Source organism: Pterocles gutturalis, unplaced genomic scaffold, assembly GCF_000699245.1.
Source record: "Pterocles gutturalis isolate BGI_N339 unplaced genomic scaffold, ASM69924v1 scaffold42580, whole genome shotgun sequence".
Lineage (NCBI taxonomy): Eukaryota > Metazoa > Chordata > Aves > Pterocliformes > Pteroclidae > Pterocles > Pterocles gutturalis.
This window is the reverse complement of record NW_010142321.1, coordinates 1,779-27,120: the sequence shown is the minus strand read 5'-3', so window position 1 is coordinate 27,120 and position 25,342 is coordinate 1,779. Positions and strand designations below refer to the sequence as shown.

At 40.7% G+C, this 25,342-nt stretch overlaps 1 protein-coding gene across 1 annotated transcript; it reads right to left on the bottom strand.

Moving 5' to 3' along the window:
- NAA25 (N(alpha)-acetyltransferase 25, NatB auxiliary subunit) lies at positions 1–24,391 on the bottom strand. Its single transcript, XM_010084315.1, has 23 exons — positions 24,311–24,391; positions 23,235–23,373; positions 21,568–21,686; positions 19,622–19,696; positions 18,663–18,770; positions 18,140–18,218; positions 17,515–17,626; positions 16,563–16,652; positions 16,035–16,204; positions 15,148–15,260; positions 12,285–12,492; positions 11,755–11,841; positions 10,837–11,017; positions 10,100–10,199; positions 6,692–6,843; positions 6,257–6,382; positions 5,702–5,945; positions 5,360–5,483; positions 4,942–5,007; positions 4,336–4,433; positions 4,003–4,113; positions 3,407–3,553; positions 1–766 (listed from the first exon to the last, which is right to left on the bottom strand). The coding sequence occupies exons 1-23, from the start codon at positions 24,368–24,370 to the stop codon at positions 644–646; spliced, it is 2,832 nt and encodes a 943-aa protein (XP_010082617.1). The 5' UTR covers positions 24,371–24,391; the 3' UTR covers positions 1–643.
- Between the last annotated feature and the right edge of the window lie 951 nt (positions 24,392–25,342).

Here is a 25,342-nt window from a genome sequence, read left to right as displayed (position 1 = left end):
TCCCTCCAGCAGTTCTCTCTTTAGAGGAACCTGCCTCACCACCTGTGACAGAGGGCTGGGCTCTGCTGGAAACCTGGCTGCAGAGGGTGTTCCTCCAGCACAGCCTCACCTCGCTCTGCTGGACCAACACACTGAATTATTTCAGTAGGACCAGGTGGCTTGCGGACAAAATAGGCAGCTCCAAAATGGGCTCACTTCATGGGAGGCAGCTGAACGCGGGCATCTACAATTACTGCATTTCTAAGGCAAGGACCATACAAAAATTATAAACACTGTATGGTGATGAAAATACAACTCCTTTGAGATATATGCTTTACACTGGATTTCTATTGCTGCTTCTAAAGACCATCTCCAGTTGTTTCTAGAGATCAAAAGGGAAGAAAGTTAATTTTCTCCTGTTGCAATATGCTTATGAACATGTATAAAAAGTGGTCAAACCCCAATAAGGGTCCCTGCTTCTCATTATGTACAATAATTTAAATCAGCTCAGTACATCTGTAATACCTAAAAAAAATTGTTTTATGACTTTAAGTCCTTCATGCATTATGAAGAAGTTCTGGATTAAAGTGATGGTATACGGGATGTTGCTTCTGTCTGGAACTCTGGTGTCACTCCCCTGTGGAGTCTGTCAAGGATGCATTTCTCAAATCTTTAGTTTTTTAATGGTATCAAGTCTCTTTTTCAGCAGTTCTCCAATTTCCTGAACTGAGTGATGGTAACTGCTCTGGACCTTCCCTTGCACAGTCTTTGTAAACTTTTTTTCTTCCTGCAAAACGCAAAAGAGAAATCATCACTCCACTGTAACTGTTTAAATCCTCCTGTTAAGCTTCCCCTACCATCTCAAACACTGATAAGAAATTCACACGGACCACAGTGTAAGTTCACAAAGGGAATGTCATCAGCACAGAGAAAGCAACACCTGCTCAGCAGCAGTAATTCCTGCAGATACTGGTATTGCCCAGACAGGGCTGGTAACACATTAACATTTCTTCAAAACTTCTGGAAACATCCTTGTGAAAAATATTTGTGGTTGAAATTGAGAGTGTGTGTAGCATTTTATTTTAGTCAGCATTTATTAAAGCAGAGAATTTCTTACACAGAAAAGTGAAGTCAAACAGCAAATGAACGCCAACCAACTAAGAGTCTTGCACCAAATTGCACAGTGAGCTGCAGTGCCTGGGACAGGCTCAGATGTCCCTAAATCAGCAACACTGGTACCTAGCTTTCCCAAAAGGACGAGATTCCTCTTAATGTGCAGTTTTCTAAAACATTCATGCTAAAAGGCTTTTAGGAGGACCACCATGATGCAGCATTGCTGGCATTGCTCCTGCAGGCACAGTGAGGTTAGCACTGACCCAACGATGCTGTATCTCTGTGTGCAGAAAGCAAATCCCGGTACCCAAAGCAGCGGCCACAACCACTGTTCTGTCAAGAGGTGACTTGCTATCAGGATGCCTTTTGCAGACACTCGTACAGATAACAGCAGAAAAGCCTGGGAGGCACAGCTGGAGCAACCCAATCCCATGTGGGAAAATCTCATGTTGGCGGCAAGGTTCAGCTGATACACTGCCAGTATCACCCCATTCACACCAGAATTTTCGCTAAACACGAGAACTTTTTCAAAAGCACCTTTTAGCTCTAAACACAGAGAGCGGCAAACATAGCTCCAGGTCTGAGCAGAGCTATGCAGACTGTATTTATCAGGATTTACTGTGACAATGTCAAACAGCAAACAGAATAGCAAACATTGTGAACAAACGCAGGAAAAGCTGCAGACTCCCACAGATGCTTCTGCTCAAATCCACGTGAATGTAGTAGTTGGGTTTTGCAGCTCTGCCATGTGCATCAAAGGGAAGATGGAAGGATTTGCTGATTCAGCGAGGAACCAGAAAAATTACAGATACACAATTATCTGAAAATGTCTTATCCCTTTGAAGTGAAGATTCTTTGGTGATACTACGAAAATGTACTTTTTTGGTTTTATTCAAATTTGCATTAAATACAGTCTAAGGGATTACCTTGCTTTCCCTCAGTTTTTGCAGTTTCTTTTTTTTTTTTTAATGTATCTTTGAGATACTTCTACATCAGCCTCATACACCAACAAGGGAAATTTTAAGTAACATGCTATAAAATAAACAGGACAATCTAATTGAAGTGGCTAACAGCAGCTCAGGTGGACAGAAGCACAATTCTGAAATACATGGGTGCACCTTTTAAATCCTTGAGATCTCTCTAGATGAACATGAATGCCAATGCCCTCTAGGCCAAACTTCAGAGATGTGTTTTTGTCTTAAGTGCTGATTCCTAATTTAATTTGTGGGGGTCCTGGCTAACACAGGTTCCGCCTGTGCTTTCTCAAATCACTCTCTCCCAGCCCCCAAACTAAGATAGGTTTGAGAGGGGAGTCATCTCCTCACCATTCTCCCAGAATCCACAATCCTTTGACAATGAGCAGGACCCACCGCTCCCCCAGCCCCTCCCCTGGGTATCAGAAGACAATGCCTATTCCACCACCTTGCTATGTTGCACCTTCTATCTCCACCTGCACTTCAAGAGCACCATAAAGGAAATTCCAATTCTATGCTTGCAGTCACCTCTAGGCTTTTTAGCTGGACTCTGACACTATTTTCAGGATCTCACCCACTGTTTTAAACAAATACATTCACAGCAGTGAACCGCTAGAATATCCCTTACAGCAGTAACATGAACTTGTCTATCACAAAGTTTAACTCTTATCTGACTACCATGGCTTAAGAAGCCAAGCTTCCTCATGAGCCCGACACTTCACATGTCTAAATTTGGCACGACCTCTTACTCCTGCCTTTGGTTTTCCCTATATAGCTGGGGAGGGGGAGTTGCCACTTGTTTTTCTTCAAATATCAAGTAATAGTTTCCAGGGAAGTGACTAATCAGCAGTAGGTGAATGTCAAATGTTTCCTGGAATTCTGCATCCATGATGACATGCTAAAATACAGATAACAGAATAAGTCATATCACAGACAAAATAATGTTAAAACCTTGAGTTTTTCTCCACTAACATACCACACAAAATTAAAGTATTTTGAAATTCCTGTGTGTAAATCTCATTTTTTGTGATTATTTTGTGTATTAAGCTAGAGCTGATCAGATGAGGCCAAGTCACTGTATCACTATAAAAAAACCAAACAAAACAAACCAAAAAAACTAACTCACCACTCTCAAACTAAGCTTTCTAGCAGTCTGGTCCCTAACTTCTGGTTCAGGGCAATTACGTCATTTGTTTGTTCATCTTCTTTTTTCTCCTTCCAGTAAAAGATTTTGGGGAAAAGAAGCATTCAACAAAGCTATCCCATAGGCATGAACATACAGGCTGTTACCAGTCACACACAAATGTATAGAGCACACAAACAATGATGCAAGTTCTTACCTGTAAAAGCAGAGTGTCCTTGAGGGACAGCTCTTCAAGTTTTAGTGCAGTCAGAATTATTTCAAGCCCTTTAATGTGATCTATTACATTGGAAGTTAATGTCTGTAGTTCAGTAACATAATCCAGAAAATGTGTAAATACAGGCGGCTATAAAAACAAATACAGATTTTAAAATTACAAACACACATTAATGCCTATTCAAATGACTATTCTATATAACAACCCACTTTGTAACATCTATCATTCCATTCCTCCCCCCAGCAACAAACTAAAATCTAATATGCCTACCCAGATAAGCACTACCAGTTGACTAGTTTCCTGCAGTACATTCAAGGCAGGAAGGTCTATGATACTCTAAACTGTTTCCTATTAAAAACGTGTCACGTGATGTCAGAAATGTGGCATGCTCACCATTTGATTTTAAATAGAAAAGGAATTAAAAATTAGTACTGAGTAATCTCTAACCCACATCAGCCTCTACAAGGCAAAGTTTATGAAAAATGGTTTATTAACATGTCATCTGTCCTGATTCTTCTTTCACTATAGACGTGCTGTTGGATTGGGGGTAGGGGGAAAAAAAGGAATATTGTCTCTACCATAGCTACACTGCTTTCTTTTTTTTTCTTCTTCTTTTTCTGCAGGTTGGATTTAAAAGGTCGGAGGACACTGTCGCAGTAACTTGATACCCACAGGGCAATGGAGATCGTCTGGAAGAAAGGTACAAGTACATTACAAGTTGCATTTACAGGCAGGCAGCTTCTAAACTTGTTTTAGAGTTTCTACTGATAAGACTCAGAGTAGTTAGAATATGCAACAAAAAAACTTTGCTTTCATGAGTGACTGAGATCAAAGAACTTTCACTGTGCTTTAGTTGTGACATTTCTACCCTAAAGTACTCCAAAACGTTTAGTTTCCATAAGAAAAAATACCTCAACAAAGAAGACTAGGTTTTCTAACAGGTTTGGATGAGTTTTCAAGGTGCCATCTCTGACTTCAATCAAATCACCTTTACATTTATTGAACAAGTCTGAAAAGAAAAAACGAAAAGCCATATTCAGGACACAGAGATCCACTTAAGTACTTGTTTTCTGTGCAGTATGTATCAGCTGTAGTGTGCAAAGCTGTCAGAGCACTGACCACTAAGCAGTTAATGATAAATTTGGCAAAAGCCTCTTGAGAAGGTCCAGCTTTGAAGCTTCCTCTGAATTGTATTTCATTACAAACACTATCTCCACACCATTTATTAGCATGCCTGACCAAGTACCAGAGAGACAACAGTTGCCAAGACTAGGCTGCAAGGCAGTGAAACAGTAGGACATAACAACATTCTGCAGCATGCAACAGCTTCACAATCAGACAAGCCAAAGGGAATCTCAGTCTTGCTCTCAAGTATCTTTCCAAGGTGTCTGCAGATGCATTAACACGCTCCCCATAACCACATAACCACAACACACTCAGCAGTGCATCCTCAGAGCACCAGGTAAGGTAAGGTAGTGACCTTAGCAACCAGGGTTTATTCTTGAGTTACCATTTACCTGTTAGTCGTTCTACTAAAGACTTGAAACTATTCCCTATCCTCTCCTGGATTTCTGATGAATCTTCTGAAAGAAAAAAAAAAAGTAGTTATAAACTACAAGTTTGTGTATTTTCTGCTTCCAGAAAACTAAGAGGCATTTAGATGTAATTTAGTGTTAGCAGTCAAAAGCAAATGCAACTGCTTGCAAAGAGAATCCGTATTACATCAACACTGTACAAAAATGAAGACTCACATAAAACATTACAGCATTGTCTCCCATGGAACTTAGTGTCATTCAAAAAATTAACGCACAAGAAACAGTTTGGGTCCACATCACCCAAAGGCCAGTAGTTTTCAAACTGAATGGAGACCCATCTGGCTCCCTCCCACCACACATCATGACAACCAGGTTAAACCCCCGCCCCTCAAGCACTTACCTAAGCCATTGGTATCTAGTTCATAAATATCACTAACAAGATAAAACAAGCTAGTCTGGCATTGACAGCTGCCATTACTGAAGAAGCCAGCCATTCGGGTAGGAGGAGGGCCAAGGACAGGATACTAGGCAAGAAGCAAAGAAAAAGATAAAGGTGTTGCAGCTTTTCCTTATCCAGAACACAGTGTCTCTGGCACATCTCTCAGTCAGATTCATACACTACAAACTCAGGGTCAGTTAAGTGCATTCTGCAGCCTGCTGGACGTTACAAGACGCATTCAGTTTCTCTGCTTGCATTCACGTTCATTTAATATTTGGGGATAGCTTTTTCCTTAATGGGTACCTGAATTTTTTGTTCTAGAAACTTCTTCCCTGAATCCACTGCCGCTTCCAGCTGCTGAAGCAGGGATCGAATTGTATCAATCTTGGACGAGACGCCGTTCTCTGCAGTCTTTTCAGAGTTCTTTGGTTGAATAGTGTGACTAAGAGTTGGGAGTCCGCTTACTAGCCTTAAAGTTAAAGACCGGATTCGCAACCACATGGTTTCTTCCTCCAGTGAGAGTTTCCTATGTTCTTCAGAAATGTCCCTAGAGAAAGGCACCAAATGTTTTCAGGCAAATGCTTCAATTTTGCAAAGTAGCAAGCTTCACTCAGGTACAAAAGCCTACCCAAAGTTATCGAATACTGTATGAAGAGGAAGGAGTGATCAGAAATTCAGAAAACTGTATTAATATGTAGAAAGGCAGCACTGCTAGAAGTGATGAATGATGCTTGTTAAGTTTGAAGTTAGCCAGCCTAGAGAACATTTAAATATGGCAGCTGCACTGAAAGGATTTTCTTTGCCATGTGTGCTGTAAGGAAAAGGCGTGACTCTACATTTAAGGATATTTCTACTCACCTGTCTTTTGGATCCCAGTTAAACAAGACTGTCAGGTCTCTGTTGTCACGCAAATCTTTCCACGGAATGTCATCCTCCTCTGGGCTCAGACTCATGGACTTTATACTTTCTTCTAAACTGGTTGATCTGTACGCAAGAATAAGCAACATTAAATCAAATATTTGATCACTGGAAATAGAAAAACACAGCTCACTAACAAACCACATTCTCCCCACTGTAAAGCTCTTCTGAAGCCAGAAATGTTACTCATACATGGTACTGACCAGGATGCTGAAGGGGAGAACAAATCAGAAGCAGAGAGAAGCAGCCCACAGATTTTTGCCAAAGACCTGGAAGTGCAACTCTCCAAGGTCTTGCTTGGCCAGTGTTCTGCCTATGCACAAATCTCCAATTTTTTCATGTGCAAAGTGCTGCACTTATCACTGCTGTACTTACATATTTGCTTCAAGTAAGAGGTCTAACAACATCCGTTCTGTGCGAACTTGTGCAAAGTGAAGGGAAGAGTTCAGTCTATTTCTAAATGCAATGAATTCTGGGATTTTCTCAAATGCACCATACTTGTAGGCTTGAATGATATATTCTGAGGTCTGGAAGAAAACACACACCGTCTCTGCATTAGTTACTTCCACAAATTTAGAAGAACCAGAGTTTAACAAGGTCATTGCCAAGAAATTGCATTTCTGGGGTTTTCATTAACCCAGAGGTACAGAATCTGGCAGATACTCAGTCCCTGGAAGAAGCTTGCAGTTTTGCTTGTCCAAGTCACCCCAGAAGTTTTGCTGCTATAATTTGAGAATGCCCAGGTCCTCCACCAGGCAGGGTGATTTAATAACCAAACCAACACTGAGAAACAGCACTTTGCTGTTGCCACTGAGACTGAAAAATACTTAGAGGGGAGAGATGATTTTAGAAGGCCTTATTTTCTCCCCTTTTTTTTTTTTTTTGAGATGCATTATTCAAATCACTAAATCATTGTTTCACTGTGAGAACTATTTTCAGGCAAAATAAATATATGTCAGATTTTCTGGAAATGACTTGGATGTGCATCACATATTACCACAACATAGATGAAAAAAAATTACTCACACATTTTTTTGTTTCTCTCTTTTATTAGATTTTTGAATACAGCATCACAAGATAGTACCGCACAGTGCATACACATTACAATACAATCTAAACATCACAGGAACTCTCAGGGTCCATGGGATAGTTTGCTTCCCCTCTGATGAAATGCAGCAATACAAGGCACGCAACTAATATTTCACATCAAGTCCAAGCAATCTCCAGAAGGAGATTTATATGACAAAGGAGCCCCAAACAAGTACTATATTTTAAGGAAAATTTCTAACTGTAGAGACAGAGTGAACTATTTATGCTCTCAGATGAGATAGATGGCTGTATTTTTTACATCAGAATTACCCCACAATTGAGAAATTCTGGCAAATCAAATATTTTCTTCTGAACAAGATCATAAAATGCACTAAAGATGAGAGGCACCAAAAAAAGGTCTCTGGTTAACTGAACTTTATATGGTGCTAACAGACTCAACCTGGCTGGAAGCTCTGAGAGACTAGAAACTAACACTCACAGATGAAAACCTTTTATTTTCCCCTCCAAAATAAGAAATGTCCTCTAGGTAGCTTTTTCTTTTGCCCTAAGAAATTTGGTTATTTGCACTGTATGAAAAAAATATGCCAAATATTCAACAACATACCCTCTGATAAACAGCCTTGCAGAGTTCATTGTCAGGCTGCGGGACTGCGCTATGGGTGCTAATTCAACTGCATCGACGTGGTTTTTAAATCCCCATAGGACACGTTGGTGTTCTGTTTGCCTGCAGTATCTGGAGAAATTAAAGACGGACGGACACAAGAAAATTAGAGAGATTACTTGTGATTCTGCATATTTAAAGGAGGACTATCTTGAGAAGGATACAGTTGCTCTTTTAGTTTTGGCCAAATATAGCAATACTGCCTTCCCTCTCCTCCCTGTCCTTGGCATCCTCTCCCAGAGCAGAAATATTATATCAGGACTGCACAGCATCCTAGATGGCTCTTACTCATGGGACCCACTCTTAAACAGGATTCACTTCAGGCTGTTACGTTCAGCAAGTCAAAAGGAAAACATTTGTCTAAAGCAATCAGTCTGAATCAGTAGCGATATTTTTATGCCAGACCACTTCGTTTATATCCCATGCTTCCTGTTCTAGGCAGAGTCCCACACAGCGCACCATAGGCCACGTTCTCTATGCTGCGGCAGACATTCCAGCTATCTTAAACACCAACCTGGAGAGGAGCAGGCAGTATCTGAAATAATGTAAAAAGGTAACTTTTAAAGACAGTCCTCCTTTAACATTGCAGTCAGATGCTGTTACGGGACTCGAATGGGAAGCTGGTATCAGGACCCTGAGTGTCAAGGGCAACCCCAGCAGAACCACAGCAGCACAGAAACTGGTAGCAGACTCTGACCTTATGATACTTGGGACCTGTCTTATGGTAAGGACTCCCTTTTCTCATCTCCACTCTTGTCATGCCCTCATCCTAGGCGACCAGTACCCTGAGTCTGCACCTTACAGTGGGTTTAAAGGACACTTAAATTAGTTCAGCTTTTGATGCGTTTCACAACTAAAAGGATCTTAAGGTGATAACCACTGGAAGTGTCCAGAACACACAAGAGATTTGGCTAGCCAAGATCACAAATGGCTCATTGTCCTTTGGTTGCAATACTCTGTCTCCAAGACGAGATATGATCCAAGTGGGTTCCAGGGTCACATCCTTATCTTGTAGCATGAAGAATTACATAATGCAGACTGTATTGCTTTCGACCCTCTTGCAATTTCACCTTTTAAGGTGTGGTAGTGAGGCAGGTTGAACCATTCAGGCACTGTCTTTTCAGGATTTCTGGAACACGAGTTGAGTAGCATTTTCCTGGAAACAGTGCTTGGAACACGGCTGTCTTCGTCTGCATATGGATGTTGAGCTACTGGAGACAATCAGCTCTTCTCTGCTGCAAGCACCTTCATCATTCATGGCAAAGAAAATAACCTTCTTCCAAGGTAACCACACTTGAAGTTACTTCAGACTGTTTTCCAGGGAAAGATGATTTCTTGATGCTTTACAATGCAGTGTTCCCAAGCACACTAATGACATCCCATAGTTTTTTCAGTTCACTACTTTCACTTCTCACCCAGCAGTCATGCTTTTCATTAACATCAACAAATGACTTTTAAACATGACTGAATAGGTTACTGCTCATGAAAAAAAAAAAAAAAGCCAAAAAAAAAGCCACCACTACCAAAACCAGGTATGTAGGAGAAAGCTGTCTGGATCTGGGGCTTCACTCCAGCACAAACCATTGCATTCCCCACCATCCCTGTGTGCCCAGGACAGCAGGACCATTTGGAATGTCTGTTTTAACTAGCGCTCCCAGGCTTTGCTGAGCAATGACACAAACCAGGACATCTTGACCCACCATCCCTGACTGCTGTACGATTTTCCAAAATGCTACAAGTTATATGACACCAGGACTTACTTGCAACATAACATTTCACTTAAATTCTTGCATAATTCATTTAAAAGTAATCATATCTGTTTCTGATGAGTATTAAAACTGGTTTTTACAGGTAGAAAGCTAAAGCAAGAGCCCATGTAACAGTAAGTTACAAATTCTTGTAATGAGAAACACATGTTGAGGCAACCTTTACTCTGAACGCAAAGTAGCAAGTATTATTCCTGTTTGTTATCAACCACTACATTTCTGTAAGCCCTTACATAGGACACAGACTTCTGTAAGGCACCTTAACATAACTACCATGTTACATGACACAGGTTTCTTTCAACTTACATCTTTCTGGTTGGAGTGGAAAAACCTGAGTGCAAAATTGCAGGATTGGGATGCAGCAGCATAGTGGCCCAGGGAGCCCGCATAGCGCGTCAGAAGATAGCTGCAAGACAACACAGCACGAGTCAAATATCAGCACACAACCCCAGGGAAACCTGGATTTCAAACACAGCTCTGAACAGCCAACCGCAGCACAGTCCAGCTTTAACGAAAGGTCTGGAGATTCAACAGATGGCAATCACAACATTCATATTAACACTTAAGCTTTTAACAGGAATGGAAGGAATTATTAATTTTTTAAAAAACAGTATATGGGGGCTTGAGTACCTCCATCCACCTTGCAAAGTGTGCAAGAGCTTTACTTAATTAGATACCCCCAAACACACTAACCAAAGCATGACCATTTGGCATCTCTTAACTAGTGCTCCCAGGCTTTCCTGAGGAAGGACACAAGCCAGAACACCACACTATGACTGATATATTTCACAATTTTATTTCAGATTCCCTTTAGTTAATACTCCAAAAATCCAAAACTGATCAAAATCACACAGGAACGATACTCCATGAGAAGAGGAGTATACTTCAGTAGATGTGTCTCGTGTAATTCCAAAACACTTTTACACAACACTGTATGAAAATCTGATAATCTGCTAATTTTCATCAGCAAAGGAAACTGAAGATCTCAGGACTGGTTACTGGAGGGTCACCATCACCAATTATTCTCAGTATATACTACCCACCCGATGGTGTCATGCTGTATGTGTTTTGCATCAAGGCTGGAATAGAGCTCTGCGACAGGTTCAAATGCACCAAGCCTGCAGTAGATTCGAATGAGCAGCAATTTAAACTGAGCATTAGAAGGACTATGAGATAACCCTTCTTCTAGGAGAGTTAGGCACTGCCACACAGCTGTCTCTTCACCTGGTGACAAAGACAAAACACAGACAGGCGTGATGAGAGGCACAGAATGCTGACAGCACAGTTCACTTGAGCACTGAAGCTCCCTTCCTCAAGCTACACACCTCTCAAAACGGTCCCGTGCATTTAAACACCCAGATGGCATTCATTAGCCACGCTGCTGCCCTTAAAACGTAACACCCATCCCAGCATTATAGCTGCTCTCTGACGGAAAGGTGGAGGAATAATTCCTCACAGGGAATATCCAGCTCACATTTGTACAGAGTAAAGCACTCCACATGGGCATGCTGTAGAAGCAGTGACCTTCCCTGATGAGTCCTGGACTGTTCAGGATTTTCTAAGTATGTCAGGGAGAGAGAGAAATACTCTCAAAACACCTCTGATATCAGAAGGGAATTGTCAGCAGGACTCATGCAAAGGGACAGAAAACATTACCTACATGGGAAACTTGTAATAAGCTTCTGAAGACAGCCAGCACTGAGCTGCAAGAGTCATCAGCAAGGCTCTGCCAAGACTTACAGAATTAATCAGAAAAACTAAATCCCTTTAGGGGTCAGTGAGGTTCCTATCAAACACCACCTGAACAGAGGGACTCCCGAAATGCCTCATATTGCGAAAAAACCCAGAAAGCTACTAGCCCAACAAAATCCATGCCAGGAACACACTGGCCACAGGGACACTGTCTCTCTACCACAACCATCCAGGGTGCTATTAAGCAAGACATGATCTTAGGAACATACCTTCTAGCCACAGATCGAGCAGCAGGTGAACTGCAAGCAAGCAGTAATAATCTGAAAACTGCAATTCAGTTTTCAAACAAGATTTCCCTGCAATGAAAAAGAAAGTTACTCTTGAATTACTGCAGCACTGTCAGCCGCTTCTCACACTGTCAGCACTATCAAATGACACGGCTATCCGGCAGAGGATAACCACAGCTTAACTTATAAAACCCAGAGCTGTCTTAAAAAGTGGAACAACTGTATACATGCTGCATTTGTTCATCACACAAGTGGGACTTTGGGTCACTTCATATGTAGACCTCTGCTGGAAGAAGAAAATACTGTTCTACCACTGCAAGACCTACAAATTAATATTACTGCCCAGGTATTTGCCCTACGTACACCAGTGATAAAGCCTGGCTTTGCTTAAAGGCACAGGCAATTTTGCAAAGACACAAATGTACCATCTAAACTACCCAGGAACGCCTCATTTATCTTTAAGATATACAATTGAAAAGAAACAAAAAATAAGATGTCAAGATTTTTCTCACCAAACTCCAATCCATGGCGGTATCTTAACATCAACTCCCGGACCACAGTCAGCTTCTGCTTCTTATCCATGGCGTGATAGATACCAAGCAATCTAGAGAGCTGCACCACACACAAGTGTTGTTGGAGGGCTTTGATATCGGCTGGCAGTGCGATTTCACTCCCTGCTGTTTCCGACAGAGGGATTACTTCCAGCAATTGACTGATGAACTGAAAGAGAAACACTGCTGTTAACTTCTGCAGGGCATCTGGGATTGCACCAACAGGAAGCATCCATTCCTCCCTCAAATCAAGCAAAGAAAGCAAGGTGGAAATGTCAGTGTCACCCCTGATGTCACACTGAAATCAGTGGTTAAAGAGCTGTTTTCTTTTTTTTTTTTTTTTTTTTTGGAAAGGTGATGAGCACACAGCTTGGGTTGCACTCAACAGCTTTTACCAAGTTTCATCAAACAGATGGAGGAAAAAAACAAATCACAGGCAGCTTTCCAATCCATTGACACACAAGGGAGTTCAAGCACCTGCTAACATTCACAGTAATAACATACGTAATTAAAATAATTAGTTACTGAAAGGCTTCACAGCACACTTCCAAGAAACAGCGGTTTTGTACTAGCTACTACATTCTCTCTCAACTCTGAAGTAATGCACTGTACTCTGTGAAGTCATAATCTTTGATTAATGACTTCTTTTTTTGAGCTAAGTTGTAAGAAAAGCAGCCTCTCATTGTTTACAACTTTAATAGGAGACAGACTTCTCACAACACCCAGTCAGGGCTGGACAGTGGTTTGTTGTTGCCCTAAAATCCAACAGTGTTTACAAACTTAAAACTGAATTAGAGCCAATTAATTCAGCTTTACTACATTTGCTCTTGAAACACAAGAACTGCATCAATGCATGCCTGGGGAAAAAAGCAAGACAGCTAGACAGGAGGAACACATAGCACCATGCACACAAATCCCAGTTTCCCCACAGACTTTGACGAAGACTGTGTTGACAGATCTTTTCAGTTTGAGATTTTGCCAAACTGGTCAAGGTCAACAAAATCACTAGGCTTTATACTCCAATTAATGCCTCTAGGAAGTCATAACTGATGCTACAAGGATTATTTCTGGAATATCCCATGTGTCTGGTGGCCCAGCAAGATCGCCACATTCTCAGCTACTGAACTTTAACATTTTTCATAACTCTTTTATAAAATGAAAAGGAAAAGAAAAGACCCCCCCCAACTGTGTATAGCCTCAGTGTCACCCTGCTACTGTACCTAGGATACAACAACCTCCAGCATCCTCTGCTGTGAAACAAGAACAAACCTAAGAATCTATAAATATTGTAAGTAACTTAAACTTTCACATTTCAAAACCACATCAGCACTTCAGCAGTACTAACCCTGCTCAGCCACACATCCCCTAGACCGAGTTAAACTGCTGCAGATGTGTGCTTCAGAGACAGCCATTCACTTGGGAAGACCTTCTAACCCATCAGTACAACACAACAATCTATGCACTAAATCAGCAGCAATTTTAAGGCCAATCAAAAAATTCTATAGAATTTATTCAAAGTCATGGTTTACTGCGACAAAACCAAAGCCTAAACCATTATTTTTAAATAACATTCCCTGCCACTCCAGGTGTAGAACTTGTTTCCTGGAAAGTCAGGATTTAACCTGTTCAGTGCTTCAGGACTTCAAGGTTACCCTGCAATGGTATCACCACTTCCAGAACTATGACAAATATCCTTCTGATCACATCTCTGGGAACACACCTTTTAATATAAAACATCATCAGCAACCCATACATGTCAGGGCCACTGCTCTCCTTATTAATGAGGCTGTGGGAAGAGCTTGTATTAGAAGTAAAAAGAAATATTTTCATAAACTAAGAAAACACCAACATTATCTACACTTTGTTTACAAACATTTTACCAGCAGCCTTTGGCTGACCCAGGATCCCCTATCTAGCCCTCCCCAGCTCTGATAATTTTACACAATGGCTTAGAAAAACAATGGGGTGTGAGTGACAGAATTCCCAGCTGCTGAAGTCATTCAACAAGCTGCTCATGACTGCACAAATAGTGTTTTCAGTTAAAGAGAACTTGTTTCAGAAAGAGATTCTGGAAAAATTGCCACAGGTCCCTTGGTCACCCCTTGATCGGTATCAGTGTGTCCACTCTCTAGTACCGCAGCAGAGCCAAGTGAAACATCTCCGTGACACCCTGCCTGCGTCAGACGAGGGAGAAGATTTTTCCCATAAAACATACAACTTTAATGGGAAAAATAAGCGATGAGTAGGAAGGGAAAGAAGAGGATCTCTTTGTAAAGCAGAAGTTACAGTACCCAGCAATGAGAACTTTATTGTTTTCACATTACTCCATTTTGTAAGCTGTGATCTATAAACAAAAGTGATGAGATTACTCATTTTCAAAAGAGCTAATTGGGTAGCTTATCTACTGAACTACAATTCCTAGGGAGCTCTTCATTTCAAGATACAAGCTCATCTCTTGTAATTTTCATCAGCATTACAAGCTGTTCATTTTCAATATGAGAATTCAACCAAGACCATCTCAAAGCACCCTGACACCTTCGAATGGTAACGAAAAAGCCAAATGACTATTCCACCTGTGTCTGAGACTCTGCAGGATCACACTTAGTTTTTAGTGTCCAGTAAAAATCCTCTGAATGAAACTGCTCAGCGTATTCAGATGTCCGTTGTACTTTCTGCAGCTCAAAGAGTTTTCTGAATTTGAAACAGAAGGTAAAAACTTGATGTTTCCAGTCTTTTAATATGACCCACAGGCCTTTAAAGATAAAGGAACCCGAGTGCAAACAAGCACTGCAGTTCCTGCCTCCACTTCTTTATCCTTCCTTACCTTTGTGTATTGGCTGGACGGGAGGAGATCCACAAATACCTTGAGATCAGTAAAACAGCAGGGTTTGTCCCCAAATTTTTTGAAGTACTGGAACATTAATTCTTCTGGATCACCTAAGAGAAAGGCCAGTTCATCTTTTCAATATTCTCCATCAAAAGTTGAATCTGTAAAATCACTATGAGAAGCCTTTGGTAATATTTTTTTCCCCCCCTTCGAGATTACATAGTGATTTAGAAAACGAATAGCTGCACTGCTGCAGATTTTAACAGAGGCTCAATGTCTTTGGTAACCAAGGACACACACAAAAAAACCCCAAGAGCTTCATTCAAGCTACTTTGGCAGATAAGAGCTCAGCATAACAGGCACGCATACACAGCCTCCGCTTATCTACCAGTAACTTATTTTCGGATGGAAATACAAAAGGAACTAGTAGGTAGCACAGATGTTGTTCTAATCACATTCTCTCCTTCACTGATTCCCTAAATGCAATCTTTAAATCCGAGTTTTTAAAAAGAAAAACCTGGTACTGCTGCCAAAAAATTTAAAGGAAAAACCACCCAGAGATTACAGCGAAACAGCACAGCTTTCGACAAAAGCAATGCCTCAGGAATGCACTGTTCATCATGGTGTCAGTGACCATATGCTCCTAGATCCCACAGGTCCTTTTGAAAGTTTCCACATTTGCTTTTACAGGCCTCGGGGTAGTCTGGAAATATCTGGTTTTCTTCAAGGCTCATCTTCTAATGCTTTCAAAATTCTTTACATTCAAAAGCATGCACATTTTCCCAACAGATATCCTATTGAACTCAGTGATTTAGCAAAGAGCTTTTTCCAAGTTTGTGTTCTCTCTCTAAAGATTAACTCATCATCCAGTTAGTGGCTCTTACCTAGTTTATATTCATCATTACAACCTCTGTATCGCAAACGTCTAATCAGCTCCAGTTTAGCTAAATATGGTCCGCGAAGTGGCCGAGAGCTCTTAGATTCTTCTGTTATCCTCTCTTCTATAAATTTCACAGCTTGCTCTATAGAATAGTGTACCTCTCCTTCCAAAGAGCTGTGCAATTAAAGAGACAAAAGGGTTTTTTGATTTTTCCCATAGCTAAGGCATTGATAACACATGCTCAGCATACTCCCAGGATATTCTTCAGGAAATCTGGCATGATAGATTCTCTAACTCAAACACCATGAAAAATAGGAACTGGAAGAGTTCTATAGCGTACAAACCAGCATTTAATCATCTGTTTCCAACAAACTATTGCCAGCCCCCAAAACAAAGTAGGGAAAACACATAATTTGGGGTCTGATGTCCAGAAGTCACCCAAAGATGCAGACGGTGCTCTACTAAATATATGAATGCAAACAATTTGCTGTAGTGCAAAGGAAACACATCCACAGCAAAACTGTTAACTTACTGCTCTTCTTCTGGTGGAGGTGTCCAGGATTCATCAATGAGCTGAAACACTGAATCGAAGTACGTTATATAAAACTGCCAATCATCTGAGCTGAAACAAAAACCAGGCACAGAACAAAGTTTAGGGAATTGCTAAAACAGTTACTCACTTCTAAAACTGCACTCCCTGCAAAATCTGAATTTAAGGAATAGCACATATTACAAAAAAAACCTGTAATATGAATAATTTCTCCTTGAAAAGGTCTCACATCTTAAGAATGACATCATCCTGAATCTCTTGAAATGTATTAAAGGAAACAATTTCAATAAAGAATTGAGGCAAGCTGCAAACTCTCCTCTTAACATTTACATTTCACTCAGAGCTCATTAATGTCTCCACAAAATGCTAAGGCAGAAGGTTCTCCTCTGTATTGAACCTATACTTAAGATTAGAGCACAGCTAAATTCAAAAGCAAACAACAAATCTCTCTTGACAGTTCCAAAGACAGATTTGATCATACTAGCAGGTCCTCTCTCTGCATCTGTTCAAAGCATTACATGCACTTCCCAGTATGAAGTCTGGACAAGTGACAGAAATGAAGTTCCAGAAAATTAAATGTAAATGCCGTTCCCCTTCCCCTCTCTCCATGAAAGGTAGAGCTGGACAAAGAGCACAGCCTTTAGAAGTAAGGAGGTACACAAAATGTTATCGCGTTAATGTGTTGCTAAAGTCAGTCTTCAAAAGGAAGCAACTACAGTCCTGACACTGACTGTCCCTGTGACCTTCACCATGTCCCTTTAACAATCCATCCTGCTGCCCTTCTCCTTCAGGCTTTAGAGGGCAAACATTTGGAAATGCTTTGAGATGCTCTGATGTTAACCACCATTTACAAAAGCCACTGAACAAAGCAATTCACAACTAGACGGGAATTTTTCTTCAGATTTTTAGTAGGACTGCAGAAATATAATCTCACTTTTTCAGCAGCAGCCTTCTCGACAGCGCATTGCACTCTGGCCACCTACGCAGCTTCTTGTACATTGCCATACACTTGTTCTCGCGGCTTTGGAGCTCACTTGTCAGCTTCTCTAAATGAAAAACAGAAGGGCAAATTTATTTAATCAATGCATTTCCTTCTCTACCTACTTTCTGCACCAAGCTGCTTATTATAGCCAAGGATGCAAACCAGTAAGTGTAAGAGAACAGAAGAGAGGCCCTCAAATGATAGAAAGGACAGATTTGCTATGGAAACCTTCATATCCCAGCTCCTTAAAACTGCAACTGCATCTTAATCACTAGGAATAGTCCACAAAAATGTAGGATATTAGGAACTTTATTTTTTTAGGATGGCAGCTACAAACTAACACACCACCAATTTACTACTGCTAAGCATACTGCTGCAAAGTTCATCACTGAATAATGCTTAAATACCATAAAGAGATGTGTAAAACCAGCTTGCACAAGAGCACCTCCAGAGTTTGCATCAATATTTGAAACTGGTCTTAAGAGTCAGGCTTCTTTTTTTTTGAATCAGTGAACAAGTCTGAAGCAAAGGTGTGTCCCCCACACAACTGTGATCATTAATTGACAGAATAAGTTACCTCCTAGTTTTCCTCTCACAACATCTAAGGCTTCCTTATACTTCTCCAAACGTTCCAGAATCATGTAGTACAGTTCGACCTTAAAAGAAAAATTAGACTGCAATGAAATCTGCTAGTAAAACAATATACAGGTGTGCCAAGAAATAAGTGGCTTGCGTTACTGTCATTAGAAACAGGAGATAGCCAGGACTGAAAGCTATCTTTAGCATCTCAGAGGGTGGAGCATTCAGGAATTTAGGTCTTTTTTCCATTATCAGTCCTGAAGATTCTCTTGGGGCCTCCCAGGGAGCACAACCAAGTACTTCATCAGTCAAATCAAATGCCAAGAAAGTTCCTTGGCCACACTCTTCCAAATCCCTCTCAACCCTCTGCTCTTGGTTTTCCTTCTGTCCTGCCACATTCACATTTACTTCCAGAACATTACCAACTATTATATTGGAAAACTGTTAAAATAATCAACTTCCTTTAACAGTGCATTCCTTGCCTCAATAATGTTCAAGCTGCAAGTATACACAAGCCTTACTTCAGCCTCAGCTTCAATCTTATCTTCTTTCACCATTTTTTCCACCATTCTCTCAGCTAGTGGCAAAAACATTGTTTTTGAGAGGTTTTCATCCTGTGCTGAAATAGACTAAGGAAGAGAAGAATTACTGTAACACCTCATCTGCTTGTGTTGTCCCACCCACTGCTTTTTTCCAATTAGAAAAGGAAACAAAAAAACCCCAGGTGCTTCAATCCCCCCAAAACCACACATTCATAGCAGCCATCTGTCACGTGCAGAGAGCAACTGCTCTGTTAAAGGCAGTAAAAAAAAACTAGGGATCCATGGAAAAAGCTCACTCTTGATTACACTGTCCAGAGACTCACACACCTAGGCATGTAAGATCCATGGCAAATAACACGCAGCAAGAACATGTTTTTGTTTTCCACAGCCCAGTATTTTAGAGAATGTGATTAATGCCTCCATGCTTATTTTCTGCTTGGTCAACACTCTGTCAGGTTGTTTGGTAAGTGCCTGAATCCGCTATCTCAACTAACAGCAGCAAAGCTGATCTGCAGTCTTTCTGCAGTCTCAAAGACATGCTAAGTCCAGAGCTCTCATTTATTTTCTCTGAGAGCCTTTATAACCTAGTTACAGAGAGAACAGTTCTGCCTAAGGAGCTGCAGATGTTTGAGGATTTATTCATTAGCTCTTTAACGACAAAGACAGTAGGGTACTAGTCCAGATAAGAGAGTAATCCAAGGGTATAAACATGGTAAGGCAGACCAGCTAAGCTGCATTATAAAAACACCACAGTATTCATTTTGAACCACATCAACAAAGCTGCTTAAGAAGGGCTCAGTCTTTCTTCCACTATCATAAAGAAATGGTTCAAACACACATTTTACTTAAAATAATCTCCAATATTTTCACTCAGACCATTTCTATATTTGCACTATACCTGCGGCAAAAGTCAAACTGATTTGCGACACTGTACACACCTGCATAATCAGGCTCATCACAGACCAAAAATAGTAAGGATTTTTGGGTACAATCTTATAAAGTGCCATTCCAGCCTGAAAAATAAGACAAAGTTTCATCATTCCTGAAACATATCTGTTAGCACAAGCTAAGCAGCAACAATGGCAGCAGACAACACAGAATTAGCAACTAGATGGGAGGACTTTTATCAGCCCGTGAGCCCTTCCATCCTAACACACATTGCTAAAGAAGAAGAAGAAGAAAACAGAGGGTGAAAATGTTTCAAAGATCAAGTACTTTGAGTAGGTGCACATATGATCACTTAAACAGATGACAGCTTTAGTTAGAAGTGGTAACTACATGAGGAAGCATAAGATTTATTCTTTAGGAGTGAGCAAGATATTTCCAGTTCTGATTTTCACTGGTATGCTCAAGCTCACCAAAGCACACCTTCTTCATGTAAGCAACTGCCCTCCAACACTCATTTCATACGTACACATACTCAGATAAAAAACCTACACGTGATTAAGTAGTTAAGCAAAGGTTGAGCTGAAAGCTTGCCTGTATCAAAGCAAAGCCAAAGTGTTCAAGATTCTCCAGCCTAACACAGAAACAGATATTCACACATTCCTCTCTCAGATTTCCAGTGTCTGTATATGATGAGACAACACTTTTATCCATATAAAGTCTGTAATTAATTTTAAGAAACCACCTATAATACAGTCTAGTGCTACAGATGGGCTTTTGTGACAATTTCCTGGTTGCTGTCTCAGTTTGCATTTTCCAGCGCTTTCAACTGAAATATTGCAGAACACAGGACGCTGGGGTTTATTTTCACTCTCCCATCAGTCAGCATCCACGCACTCTTTGCATCTCTAATGCCTTAGGTCAAACGCACAGCTCAATCTGGAACATCCCTCTCTGACAATGTCTGGATAACTTAACTAGGTACATCTTTGTATGACATTTTAACCATACAAAAGGTCAGAAAAATATTGTTATCTGTGCAAAACTGGCATTTTTTCCACTCGTGGTCATAGCCAGGAGTACAATTAACATACAGTCACGTCTCTGAGGTTTAGATTGTCATACGAGGCTTGTAATTACATGTACATTAATAACTTAGCCCCTACCTACAGCTTGAACTCAAACAGCATACAAGCTGAGCTACAATGGAGAATAACACTCTGCTCAATATATTCTTTTAGTGACTTAAACCAACCTTGCACAAAAATTCAAGTCACCTTAACACAGCGCGAACAAGAGGGAGTTTAGGACTCATGCACTCGGCTCTCTCTGCTGTTCTATATAGAAGAGTGAGCGCGCATGCTTTGAAAAGAATCTTCCATTTATAGGCATTCTCCAGGCACCTAATTTGGAAGGGGTGAAAACAAAACTAACCAGCGTGAGACACTGTTCTGCCAGCTGGGATGATGTACTTAAAGGAAGTGCTTTTTAGCTTTCCTTCACTGAATTACAACCAATACGAGCGTAGTTATATGTTAGATTCCAAAGGCAAAAGCAAGGGCAGAATTACTCTTTTCTTCCGAAAGATAACAGCAAACTAAGGAGTAAATCAAGTCTGAAAACAGAGATCAGAAGATCTTACTACATCTTCTTGTATCTATTCCCGAATTTTGTTACAATACACTGCCTCATACATAACCACCGTAGTGCTCAAGACAGATCGATAAAAACCTCCCAAAATCACCAACATAATCTATCAGATCAGATATACACACAAAAGGCACAGTCATCCTGTCCCACGTAAGGAAAAGAAAGCATCTGCCTTCAGATAACCCACTCCCGAAATAAAGGTCTTCTGTGAAGACTAACAGAGTACAACTTCTGCATTAACCCAGCCTAGCTTCCTGGAAGATTACTTTACAATATGAAAAGGCATTAACAGTAAGAAACACAGAAAAAGACACCTTAAAATGACCAGAACACAAATTGTTGATTGTACCTGTTGCATCTTCTTGTATTCTCCAACCCTGGCATAGGCCATGAAGAGATGAGAGTGATACTCTTCACTGTTGGGGACCTTCTTTACAGCTGCCTCATAAAGTTTAGTTACCAGTTCCGCTAAACCAAAACCAGATGCTTGAGTTACGATAAATTTGGGAATCATTTTAAAGCACAGCTACCTAAAGATTGCATCAGTGACACTCTGAACAGTAATCTAATTACACTCGACCACAGAAATGGCACTCTCCCCCCCAAGACCCCAAACATTAGCCAAAGGAGGAAAGTGCCGAAAACAAACCAACCAAACCAACCTCAAAATAAGAGTTAACAACAACAACTGAACTGCTCAGAAGCACTCAAGTCTTTTTCTTAAGAATGTTTATTTTGGAGCATTAAACCGAATGAAGATTTCTACTCCTGGCAGAATGACTGTTCCAAGTCAATTATGTATCAAAACACAGAACACTTTCAGAGCCAGTATCAAACTGGTTGCTCTTATCACAGGTTTACCTAGGTTAGTCATATCCTGTTATTTCCCAATTGCCTATTTTAGTACTCTTAACAAGTAAAAAACTTCACACTACTTTTTAATAATAGCTCCATCATGACTGAATACTTACAATATTACAATCTGAAAAACTTTCTTACATTTTCACCCTTCCAGATTTTTTTCCTTACACATACAATCATGTCTCAGAATAGCATTAGAAAACTAAAAGTAATTTGTCTTTCACATAGTTTACATATCCTTGACATGCATACATAAAACATCGAATTACATTTTTCTTGCAGGACCAGAAGTGGAAGTACCTAACACCTACTATTTCCTTTCTGAGGTATAAACCTAAAAGTTAGAAACCTGAGCTTAACGCTTATGCAAATTGTTTAGAATCACAGAAAGGCTTCTGATATTTTCAGGGGTTTGTTTACGTTGAAGTCATACATCCACACAATACTTTTTTATTATTCAAGAAAGAATGCTTTAACTCCACACATACATACACACACATATAGAAAGAAATAACCTAGGAGAGCATAAGCAACTGCTGTATTGCAGACTGATACCAAATATCCGTTTCTACAAAAGTTGTTTCACCCCATTGTCATTGCTCCAGCAATTCAACAATAAATGTTGCTACCTCCACCAAGAACCACAAGAAGCTGCCAGAAACAACAACTGTTTAGAGCTGTAGATAAGCAGTATAGAAGGTCTGGCTTCTTTCAGCAAAGCACATGCAGTTTCACTCTGTCACTCAAATATTAATGATTTAGTGTTTTTAAAATACCGTATCACCACAAGGAACTGCACTGAAAAAGCTAATGCGGTCAAATTGAGAGGCCAGGATCTCCTTTCTCTTTGTCACACAGCTTCTTGAGGCCTGAACCCCTTGACTATGGTCTCACAGCATTAAGCACACTGCAAACTACAGACGTGATATGTCACCCCTACCACATATACTGACAACAAATTCCAGTAGCTTTCATTAAAAAGTGAACTCATAGGCCGACTGGGATGGATTATTATTAGCAATTTACATTCTCAGAGTCTCTTAATAACCCAAACCCTAGACTTCGCACATTTCCCATGAAACTATGGCTCACATATACCTCTGGGAAGTACATAAATAATTTTGATTTTCAGGAGAGGTAAAGGAAAAAGCTTACGTCTATGCATTTCCCGGTAAAGAATAGTTAGTGCTTGCAAGGAATTATCATCTGTGGGTTCAAGTGCTGCTACTTCTTGTGCCAGAGCATACGCTTCATCTTGCTTGCCAGTTCTCTGCAAGCCAATTGCCTTCAGAACCTATTGACACAACAGAGGCAGCTGTTAGAAACACAGTTGGCAGTTACCAGGGAAAAGCCTCTCATTCCCTGTGAGGAGAGGCTTTGCCCAACCACCTCATTACTCCTACAGAACCTCAGGTTTTATTAAGCTTCTAATCCATATGGCTGTGGAGGAAAACTTCCAAACGCAAGCTGCATCAAAGAGTGTGGCTTTGCATTTTTTAACAAACACACAGGCTGCTCCAAGACATCAGCTGCCACTCAGTTTTCCCTACCTGCAGACTGAAAATGGACCAGTCCTGCCTATTTTAATTTTTTTTTCTTTCAGTAACTGGCCAGAGAGAAGTGACATAAATGAGATTCAGGTCAACGACACTCATCTCAGCTTGGGAAGCTTTAAAAATGCAGAAGTGGGATGAACTACAGAGGAAAAACCACAGGGAAAAAAGTAGAAAGATAGTAATATGTTCAGAAAACTGAGGAAAACAACTCCTTTCCCTTCAGGAGGGGCACAGCAAGGAAGACAGTGAACAAGAGGCAGAAGAGCAAACACCTCCAAAATCACCTTGTTATGTTCTAGTAAGGACTACACCTCCCAAGCAAATGTTTTGGTCCAAACTACTACAGACTGATCCCAACCTAGGGTCTAGAAGAGGCATCTTTAAGGCACAGCCCAGGTGCCGAGGTTGCCTGCAGTGGCTCTGAGAGGCAGCTGGACAATTAGCTCAGGTGTAACCAATTACACTCCAGTCATTAGAAGCAGCACACCAAGAGCATCTGTGAGTTTCCAGACACACAACATTGTGTGAATCAGAACAGCCCAAGAGATTCCAGAGGGCTCAGAAAACACCGTAGGCTCTGGAAGACCATGGACACAGCCCAAGAGGTCCAGCGAAACACTCCAATCTCAGTGCTCCTCTTGCCAAACGAGGTCAGTGCACTGCAGTCACACCTACCTTTGCACAGTGAAGATCCTTGTGTTTTTTGAGCAGTTTATCCGCTTGCTGGATTGCCATTTTATTATTGCCATTATCGAGATAATCTGCATAAGAACAACATATATAGAATTATACCAGAACACAAGACTGTGGAAAGCTCTCTCTAATTTTACTGTGGAGGATGTGCTGTTAGGCCAGCAGTGCAAACCACATTTTCCTTGTACAATTACTACTAAGCCAAACATTTAGGAAACATGTCATTTTGTAGATGAACTATTCATCTCCCTGTACTAGTTTTAGTCATTCGAACAAACAAGCTTTTGTAATTACTCCACATAGATCATTACAGCAACAAAAGAGACACATAATAGAGCAGGCGCTGCAGCAACAGCTCTTTGCTAGCAATGAAGCTTGGGCTCTTTGGTTCAGTAAAAGTAGAAATTAATTTGGTGTGCCTTTGGGAGACTTTCAATGACTTTTAACAGGCAGTAGGTTAGAAACTAAGCACTCACAATCTGTCAAAGCATGACGTGAGAAGACTTACTTGTCCACACAATCCATGCTGGAGGCAGAGCAAACCTTTCCCCTACCAGAGCATCGCTATGCTTTCACCAGACTGGTTTTAAAAACAAAAGAGTATTTCCTAGGGAGGTATCCCACTATCTAGTATAACTTCAGCTGTACAACACCAGCCTTAAGAGCATTTTCTCCTTTTTTCAGCTTGGTATTATAATTTTCAGCTTCACCTCCAGTGCATCATCACATTATTAGACAATCACAAACAAGCAATTTTAGATTAGAACCTGTCCCCTATATGCTTCCCCTCCCTCAAAAATTAATCCCTGCTAACCAAAGCCGAACAGCCCAGCTGCACCTGACACGCCAACAGGGAAGGAGCCTCTGCTCACACTGTTCCAGCCTCTCCCCCACCCAACTGAACAGAGCTAATGCCAGATAATTGAAACTACATTTCACATCTTTTTCTCATCAAGACTCTAGTTCTCATTATGAGAGAGAACTATTTTACCAAGCAGAAAGGTGACCTTCAGT